Source organism: Alosa sapidissima, chromosome 24 (assembly GCF_018492685.1).
Source record: "Alosa sapidissima isolate fAloSap1 chromosome 24, fAloSap1.pri, whole genome shotgun sequence".
NCBI classification, from domain to species: domain Eukaryota; kingdom Metazoa; phylum Chordata; class Actinopteri; order Clupeiformes; family Clupeidae; genus Alosa; species Alosa sapidissima.
The window spans coordinates 22015084-22025246 of NC_055980.1; the positions used below are offsets into that span (position 1 = coordinate 22015084).

At 41.9% G+C, this 10163-nt stretch overlaps 2 protein-coding genes across 2 annotated transcripts in view; both read left to right on the forward strand.

The window, feature by feature from the left end:
• The first annotated feature begins 1146 nt into the window (after positions 1 to 1146).
• On the forward strand, positions 1147 to 8388 carry LOC121699614 (toll-like receptor 2). Its single transcript, XM_042081912.1, has 2 exons — positions 1147 to 1300; positions 6821 to 8388. The coding sequence occupies exon 2, from the start codon at positions 6851 to 6853 to the stop codon at positions 8255 to 8257; it is 1407 nt and encodes a 468-aa protein (XP_041937846.1). The 5' UTR covers positions 1147 to 1300; positions 6821 to 6850; the 3' UTR covers positions 8258 to 8388.
• A 1283-nt stretch (positions 8389 to 9671) lies between these two features.
• The window catches only part of LOC121700748 (WD repeat-containing protein 49), a gene marked incomplete at its 3' end in the record, with an annotated part of 21328 nt that continues 20836 nt past the window's right edge, over positions 9672 to 10163 (forward strand). Inside the window, exon 1 of the mRNA XM_042083948.1 lies at positions 9672 to 9909. Coding sequence (XP_041939882.1) covers positions 9836 to 9909 — 74 coding nt within the window. The remainder of the gene's footprint in view (positions 9910 to 10163) is intronic.

The following is a 10163-nucleotide window of genomic DNA, read 5'->3' on the forward strand; positions in this document are numbered from 1 at the left end:
CTCTCTCTCTCTCTCTCTCTCTCTCTCTCTGTGTCTCTCCTGCAGTCACCACTACTATACTAGTCACTCACACAAGTCTCTCTCTCACACACACTTACACATACTCTTATAACTTGTTGCCAGTGTCTCTCTAATTTAAATGACAGGGAAAGTGCAAGTTGAACTCAAATTAGGTTGATGTGGCTGACATTATACCAGTCACTCATTTACACACCAGTGTGTGTGTGTGTGTTTTTCAGTGTTTGTGTGCGTCCACGTCAGCCTGAGTGTATGTTTTTTACTGTGTGTACAGGGATGTAGTGGAGGCTAAACACAAGTAAACGCAAGTATCCTCCTCATAAATAGAGTTTATCCACTTCTCAAAAAGAGTTTATTCACCAATTGCAACTTTTAACATTAAACAATCACACTGTATTATCCACATTCACAATATGTGCACTCATCAACACTCTAGGAACCATTTAATACCACTGGTTTTGTTAGAAACATTGGACAATAACCTCCACCATCATCAAACATGTTCTGAATGCCTTTTAAAAAAAAAATCCGATACCACATGGCACAGTCCACCTTCCCTGTGATCACAGAATTCATAGTTTACCCACCTCTTATTTTACTACTACACCCCTGTGTGTGTATGTTGGTTTGTGTGTGTGTGTGTGTTCATGAGGGTTGAGGTTGTGGGTGGTAAAAGTGAACAGTGATGTCAATGATACCTCACAACATAGTTCCACATCATTGTCTGTTTATATCCCATTTTTATTGCATGTTTCCCTTTTTCTTCACTTCTATAAACTGTGTGTGTGTGTGTGTGTGTGTGTGTGTGTGTGTGCAGAACACCATAATTCAGTTTCCCGTTTCATAAAAACATTTTAATCTAAGGAGTGCCTTGGTCTGAGGACTTTTTTTCTCTTTTTTTTCTTTTGATATTTCAGTTATTCACAGGAAAGATATTACATGTTAAATCAGTGGCCAATGTGTGTGTGTGTGAGAGAGAGAGAGAGAGAGAGAGTGAATGTACTGTCAGTCTATGCATGTGTGTGCTTTGCTCTGTTTGAATGTCAAAGTTGGGAAGATTGCAGACATCTCAGTTTATGTGTGTGTGTGTGTGTGAGAGAGAGAGTGAGAGAATGTACTGTCAGATTCCAGAAATCTTAGTTTCCTATCTTCCTTTTTTAGGTGTCAGTCATATTGCTTCATCAACTTCCCTTTTTCTTTGCATGCAAAACTTAAAGTCCCTAAAGGTCTCCAACAGATCTCCAGACTGACTGCTTCAGACTGACCCAACCAGCGCATAACTGTTAGTATATCTGAAGAAGACCTGTATGTTTGTATTATGCTGTATAGTGCAGCAGCACTGGATAATGTTTTGTAGAATTTAGTCAGAAATGTTACCGTTCAGTTGTTTCCATTATAGATTGAATTTGTGGTGAATTTATGCTGGTGTTTGAGACAAATGTGGAAAAAAAGATGTCGACAAACTTCTGTTCCGTTATAGATTCAGTTTTATGGTCTGTGTGTGCCAGAGTGTTGGACCAAAATATGAGAAAATATGTTTTCACAATTGTAGATATATTTCACTATTAGAGTGATTAATCAAAATCTTTGCCAAAGTTTAATCACATACTATCAGCAAAGTAACAATAACATTTCAATCATTATTTTGTTTGATGAAGACTTTGATAGATCATACAGTGTACAGTAGAACACCAGAAAGTGTTACAGCAGTGTAACATATGGCCAGGTTTATATGTAGATAAACCTGTACTGTACCTGGTGTGCTGCACTGTGCCATAAAATTTACTACATTTTGGGAAAAATAACCCATCTATGTACCTCCTGTTGATGGAGGGAAGTGTGATATATTGCACTATATAACTTTAAAAAATGATGTTAATATTTTAATTTAATTGATGTTGACATATAATTAGGAAAAGAGATATGGATGATCATTAAGAATCAAGAAGAAGTTTTCATTTAAATGACAAGATTTCATTCGTCATTTCAATAAACTTCACTGCTTGACACATTGTTGTAGCGATCAAACCACAACAAAAGAAAGATGGGCACAGACAAGAAGCAGCACTCGACCCCTATTCATCCCACAACCCTCGTTCTAGGCGACTTTGCTGTGAGACATATAAATGGGGAAAGGATGATTGTATGTTGTTTCCCAAATGCTTCAGTGTCTGACACAAAAAACAAGCTTGCAGAACTGGTGTCAAAATATGCAACTATCAAGCGCATCATTGTGCATGTTGGAGCAAATGACATCTACAGAGAACAGCTGTATGTCAAAGAAGATTTCAAGGAACTTTTCTCTGCCCTATATGAGCTTGGAATACAAATTTTCATCAGTGGCCCACTCCCAGCAGAGGGAAGCTTTGTATTTTCCAGACTATTCAGTTTAAACACCTGGCTCGCAAAAACATGCTTTTCAGTTGGGATGAATTTTATTGACAATTTTAACCTTTTTTGGAATCGCAGGGAATACTTCAGACCAAATAGCACAGAGCTGAGTTGGACTGGGGCCAAGATCTTAACCGAATACTATCACCTCTCTCTCCTGCACCCAACATTTTTTCTGCCAACCTTGAGCCGAGCCTCTGATAAGCGCTCAGTGGCCATACAGACAGAACAAGCGGATGACATCAACAACTCAGCTAAACCAAAACACTCTGCACAGGCTGAAACAGAGATATGCCCAACCTCCCCTGCTGTGGGGCCCTCTGATAACCACCCGCTAGCCTCCACTGAAATGCAGACCTTGGAGAAACATAAACAACCAGCTCAACAATGCCAAGCCATGTCCACTGGACAAGATAAGATGGGTGCTGCTAAAATGACTCAAAGTCAATCACTGGCGTCAAACTCCCTGGAATCTCAGCAAACAAATGGATGTGATGAGCATGAGGAGATAGCACCTATCAAAGCTGCTGAGAGGATATCAGAAAGGAAGGGTCATGTTGTAACACCAGTACCAATACCCCTCCCCACCTCCGTCGTCTCCTTGTCACCACAAAGACACAACAACATGGAATACACTACTGGAATACATGCTGAAAGCGGAGCATCTGCAACAAACTTCCCAGAACCTCAGCAGGCAGATGGAGACTCTGGATCAATTTTCAACCCCAACCTCCTTGATTTCCCATCACCACCCACACCCAATCACGTCCCCACCCAATCAAACTCCCCAGGCCACACAGACCCCCCTAATCTCCCATCCCCATCCCCACCCCTTCATCCCACCACCCACTCAAACTCCACAGGATCCCCTGAATACCCATCACCATCCCCACCCAAGCACATGATGTTCCCTGCAAGAATGGAGAGACTGCTACCAGTAGCCATGCAGAGTTTTACTAGCCCAAGATCATTAGCACCAAAGAAGCGAAGGGCACCTCCACCCCCTCGCCCTCCCCCTCCCCGTTTAGAAGAATCTCTTAAGCAGCAGCAACCTCTTAGTTCATTTTCTCAGCCGGCATATAGCATAGAATGTGCAGTGGAAAATACAGATGGCAGCAGCAGGGGACAATTATATGATGACTGTATTGCATGATATTCTCAGGGTCCCTGCAATATAAATGGTACTGACAGTAGTTTTGAGAACATGCCGGGACCCAGTAAGCCCATGACATTCTCTATTCCTGTATTGACAAGAAATAGAACACAAATGCATCGAGCTTATAGGGTAAACCAGTCCAATCTCCTACCCGTACCACATCAACCTCAGATTTCCCCCATGGATCATATTTCCCCAACACTTAAACTAACAAAACTAGCACTCCTAAATATCAGATCTCTTTCAAACAAATCATTCTTAATTCATGATCTAATTTGCACACACAACCTTGATTTTTTACTTTTAACTGAGACATGGTTAGATCAAGCAAACAGTGCTGCTACTCTCATCGAATCAGCTCCCCCAAACTTCAGTTTTTTGAGTGCTACCAGAGCAAATAAAAGAGGTGGGGGGATAGCCACAATTTTCAAGACGTCTTTTCAGTGCAATCAGTCGTCATTCGGTGACTTTACTTCATTTGAATATCTGTGTGCATGCATTAAGTCTTCTCCTCAGATTTTATTACTGACAATTTACAGGCCTCCAAAACATTCAGCTAAAGTTTTTCTTGAAGAGCTAGGTGAACTGCTATCAGTTGTTTGCATAGAGTATGACTGTCTTATTATATCAGGGGATCTAAACTTGCATGTGGATAATCCTGAAAACAATTATGCCAAGGAATTCATTGCGGAGGGTCTCGATGTCTCTACAGCTGTTAAAGACCTGGCCTTATCTGATCATTTTTGCGTGTTCTTTGATGTGTCTATGTCCCCACACACTCAAAACACAGCTATGATGGTAAAAAGGAGAATCATAAATGATCAGACAAGTGCTCTCTTTGAGCAAGCACTTTCACTAAAGTCAAGTCAACTGTCAGACTCTGAAGACTTATTTGATCACTTTAATGCAAAAATGGCAAACATTATGGATGACATTGCTCCATTACAATTCAAGAAAGTTAAGGACAAACAGAAAGCACCATGGAGGCAAAATCCAGCAGTTAAACTTCTAAAAAGAGAGTGTAGGAAGACTGAAAGAAAATGGCGTAAATACAAACTTCAGATCCACTATGAAATCCATAAAGAGATGCTCCGCACATATAACTCTGAAATATGCAAAGCAAGACAGTCTTTCTTTTCTAACATTATCAATAGAAGTTCAAATAACACTCGTATTCTATTTTCAACTGTTGATAAGTTAACAAATCCCCCCTCACAATTAGCGCCTGAACTTCTCTCAACTAATAAATGCAATGAGTTTTCATCTTTTTTTAAAGGTAAAATTGACAAAATCAGACTCAACATATCTGCTCAATTACAAATTCAACAACCTGAACTTCCAGCAACAAACAGAGGGAAACTAAACTTGATGTCAGAGTTCAGCTTGATAGACTACGAAACACTTGAAAAAACGGTACAGAATCTCAGCCCTTCCACATGTGTCTTAGACACTCTGCCTACCAATTTCTTCAAAACTGTTTTTCACCTCATAGCGGCGGATGTCCTTCAAATTGTAAATGTATCATTGCTGTCTGGCACTTTTCCTAAGTCACTGAAAACAGCTGTTGTAAAGCCACTTCTCAAGAAGAATAACCTGGATGCCTCCATGCTAAACAATTACAGGCCCATATCCAATCTACCTTTTATTGGCAAAATTATTGAAAAAGTAGTCTTTAATCAATTAACCACCTTCCTAACATCAAATGGGTATTTTGATTACTTTCAGTCTGGTTTTCGGGCAAATCACAGCACTGAAACAGCTCTCATTAAAGTTTCCAATGACATACGCCTCAACACAGATTCAGGTAAAACATCAGTCCTAGTGCTACTGGACCTTAGTGCAGCATTTGACACTGTTGATCACAATATTTTACTACACAGACTAGAACACTGGGTTGGATTTACAGGCATAGTTATCAGCTGGCTAAAATCATATCTACAAGAAAGGAGCTTCTTTGTTGCCATCGGAAACTGTACCTCAACACCAACGTCCTTGACCTGTGGTGTTCCCCAGGGGTCGATCTTGGGGCCACTATTATTCAACCTCTATATGCTCCCACTTGGACAAATCATTCAAAATAATTTGATTTCATATCATAGCTATGCAGATGACACACAAATTTACTTAGCTCTATCACCAAACAACTATGGTCCTCTTGAATCTATGTGTCAGTGTATAGAACAAATCAACACCTGGATGTCTCAAAATTTTCTTCAGCTGAACAAAGAAAAAACTGAAGTAATTATATTTGGTAAAAATGAGGAAAGACTTAGGGTTGCCACTCTCCTTGACACAAAAGGGTTGAAGGCAAAGGATACTGTTAAAAACCTTGGTGTATTAATTGACAGTGATCTAAATTTCAACAGCCACATGAAAGCGATAACTAAATCAGCTTTTTACCACCTCAAAAATATTGTCAAACTCAGAGGGCTGATGTCAAAACATGACTTAGAAAAACTCATTCATGCATTTATCTCCAGCAGGGTTGATTACTGCAATGGACTGTTCACAGGCCTTCCTAAAAAGACTATTAAACAGCTTCAGGTGATACAAAATGCAGCAGCTAGGACTCTAACAAAAACTAAAAGAACTGACCACATTACTCCAATTCTTAAGTCCTTGCACTGGCTTCCAGTAAGTCACAGAATTGACTTTAAAGCACTATTGCTTGTTTATAAATCAGTAAATGGAGCAGGACCTAAATACTTGTCAGACATGCTTCAGCAGTACACACCTTCTCGTCCTCTCAGGTCCCAGGTGAAAAACCTGCTAGTAAAACCTACAGTTAGAACTAAACATGGTGAAGCAGCTTTTAGCTGCTATGCGGCTCAGCTGTGGAACCAACTTTCGGATGACATTAAAAAGGCCCCAACTGTAGCCAGTTTTAAATCTAGACTTAAGACCAAACTGTTCTCAGACGCTTTCTGCTAACTGTGCCGAGTTACAAATTCTGAATCTGCCTCGATAATTATTCTACTTTGTCTTTTATTACTTTTTTTACTACTTTTGCCTTTGTTTTTGCTTACTAATTATTCTTTATTTTTAAATGATTTTACCTTGTGTTTTATGTTTTCCTTTTATTATGATCTTTACCTTTTAACTATTCTTTGACTATATTGCCCTTCTATGCTTTTATTTGTTATTATCGTTTGGTTTTGTTTATGTAAAGCACATTGAATGACCTCTGTGTATGAAATGTGCTATATAAATAAACTTGACTTGACTTGACTTGACTTGTTTTTCCTTCTCCTGCAGTAGAGGAACGATCTCAAGACGAAATCGCAGATGAAGGCGTGGCATAGACTCCTGTTGGCCCTCCTTTTGTGGGTGGAGTTAAAAGGAGATGTTGTCATGGCAATCTGTATGGTCTCTGATTCTGAGTATGGTGATACGGGCCGCTGTGTGTGTGCTGCGGACTCCCTGCAGAAGCCATTACAGATGATGATGTGTTTGCAGATGAGTGAGCTGGAACTGCAGGATGGTGTCTTGCAACTGCAGAGTAAATTTCTGTCCATGCAAGACTCTGATGAAATCGCGGCCCTAGTTTTTCTCCCTTTGGAGCGTATTCTGTTCACGCGAGTTCGTATCCCGGGGGTGTTTCTGTCTGCGCTGCTTAACACACTGCCGAAGACCAAAGTCCATCACTTGGACTTCACACAAACCACTTTGGAAGCCCTTACACACCCTCCCAACCCCACTGAACCATGCCCTGTCACCGCCCTCAGAATGGACAGAGTGACCTTTGACCCTTCTCTGCTCCTGCCACCAATGCACCCACTGTACGCCTGGCTGTTGTCTTCGCTCAACCACCTGACCTTGCGTGGTGTGCCTGGAGGGCTGTTGCTAGGCAACGAAGCATGCGCTACCATAGCAATGCTGGCGAACGTGACCGAGCTGGACCTGTCAGAGAACGGCCTGACCGACGAAAGCCTGGTCAATTTGACCCGCTGCATATCGTCCTCCGCTCCCCCTGTCAGCTCTCTCGGCCTCTCCGTCCTTCGCTTGAGTCAGAACCAGGTGCGCTCCCTGGAGGGTCTCTGCCCTCTCCTACAAGCGTCCCCCAACCTGGCGGAGCTCGATCTGAGCCAGAACACCCTGGACGGTTCTGCTTTTGGTTCCGATTGTCTCAACTCCACTGGGCAGCTAAAAACTCTCAATTTGTCCTCCACGGGCATCCAGACAGCAGACGGGCTCGTGCCAGCGGGCGTGGAGGTGCTCGATCTGAGCGGGAACCGGTTGTGGGAGTTCCGGAACCCTCCAGAGGGACTCAGGGAGCTCTATCTCTCTAACAACCTCCTCAGCCTGCTCCCGGACCTGACCAGGGCCTCTCAGCTACAGTTTCTCTCTCTGGACGGGAACCGACTCACCGACCTGTCCAGCGCAACCTCCTTCGGGCTGGTCCTGGACCGTCTTTTGGAGCTGAGAGTTGGCCGGAACCCTTTCACCTGTGGCTGTGAGATCATAGAGAGTGTGGAACTTCTTAGGGGAAACCGTAACAAGGTGTTAGACTGGCCTGATGCTTTTCTGTGCACGCCGCTTGCAAGCAACAGCACCACCCTCAGGCTGGAGGACCTTGAGCTCACAGACTGTGACCAGGCCATGGATGAAGCTTCTTCTGGCATGAAAATGAACGTGGATGTGGCTCTATGTATGTCAGTTGTTGTCGCAGCTGTTACATTAATGTTGGAGTGATACTTTCAGCTCAGCTTTACCTAGTAATAACTCAAATAAGTTCTAATCCCTTTAAGTAAAATAAATTGTTGCCTGTATGGAGGAAACTGAATGCACATTAATGAAATAAACTATTTTAGCTCTAACATGAATGTTACATGTATTAGTCTCTCTTCCTCTTTATGGTTCCCACAGAATTTGGGTAAAGCAGAGATGGAATTTTCTCAACACTTTTAGCATTCAGATATAGCTTCAGTGGTGCATGCCTACACACTTTCACAATAACACAGACGTCATACACACACACACACACACACACACACACACACACACACAAATAATTTATTATGCTAAATCACATTAAATGGTCATATTTCTCCCATATCAGGTCAACTCTGGATGAGGCTTATCTACTGTGTGTGGCATAGCACTCTAGACATGTACACAAGTGGTGTAACCATGGCAATTTGAAAACACAGTCGTCTAATTACTCAATGGATCACCAGTGAGTTAAAGATTTCCCAATATTGACTTGGTTGGATTAAAGCTAAGTTACACTTCCATAACTTCAGTAACTTAGCTTTCGGCATAGAGGTTAATTTCACAAATCACACCTTACACAAAAGATACATACAATGAATTAGCATGGGCATAACCATCAAGACCATCAATGTATCAAGCATGTTCAAGCCTAATTCATCCAGCTTGGCCTGAAGCCACAATAAATCTATCATTAACCTGGCAAGTCTTGAATATAAGACCTTCTCATCTAAGTTATCCAACTGAATGCTCTGCTCTGGAGGGCAAATATGAATGCACCACCAAAAAAATATAATTCTACCCTGTGGCTAATCGACTTAGGCTATATAATATTTAAGGACTATATTTTCACCTTCATTAAGGAACAAATAAACAAACCTTTAATAACTTTAAGGTTTTCCAGAAGTCCCAGGGCTTGCAATGTATTGACCTAACCTCAACAAAGCGTGTGTGTGTGTCTGTGTGTGTGTGTGTGTGTGTGTGTGTGTGTGTGTGTGTGTGTTAGGCCTGCCTGCAGAGTGACTGGTGGATGACTGATTGGAGAACAGCATTCCACTCTTGAGCAGTAATGCATGTGAGTGTGTGTGACTCGTCTCAGGAGAAGAGAAGAGAAACAAAGAGTTAATACTCCGACCCCCTCCACAAACTGCCCCCCCCCACACACACACACAACCACCCCCGCCCTCACCACCTCATCAGCAGGGAGGATACATTGACAGGAGGTGTTTGCTGATGTTTGTTAAAGTTTGCTAAAGTTTGTGTTCTCACATGCTGCACCGCCCACTCCCTTCAAAACCCTACCTTCCTACCACACACACACACACACACACACACACACATGCACCACCCACTCCCTTCAAAAACTTACCTTCCTGGGGGGTCTGGAGGTCTTGTGAATATGGAGGGTCTTAAACACAAGAGAAGACCTCATGCAGGCCGTTGTGGTACGGAATAGATCATAGCTAACTATGTATAAATAATAATTAAATAACTCCTAGCAGAATCATATGGGGTGTGGAATGAATTGACTTGTTGGGGAACAGGAACAGGTCCATTAAAATGGAAGTCTTCATGAGGAAAACCGATGATCCTTGGAAAGTCTATGAGGAGGAAATACCCAGCCGCAGTCTCCGGTGAGTGTGTCAGTGTTTGCATGATAAAGAGTCATACACAGGGATGTATAGTGGAGGTTAAACGCAAGTAAACACAGTTTATCCACCTCTGAAATTTCAGAAATAGAGTTCATCCACCTCTCAAAAGAGTTAATTTATCAATTGCAACTTTTAACATTCAAAAATCACACTGTATTATCCACATTCACAATATGTACACTCATCAACCCTCTAGGAACCATTTAATACCACTGGTTTTGTTAGAAACATTGGAC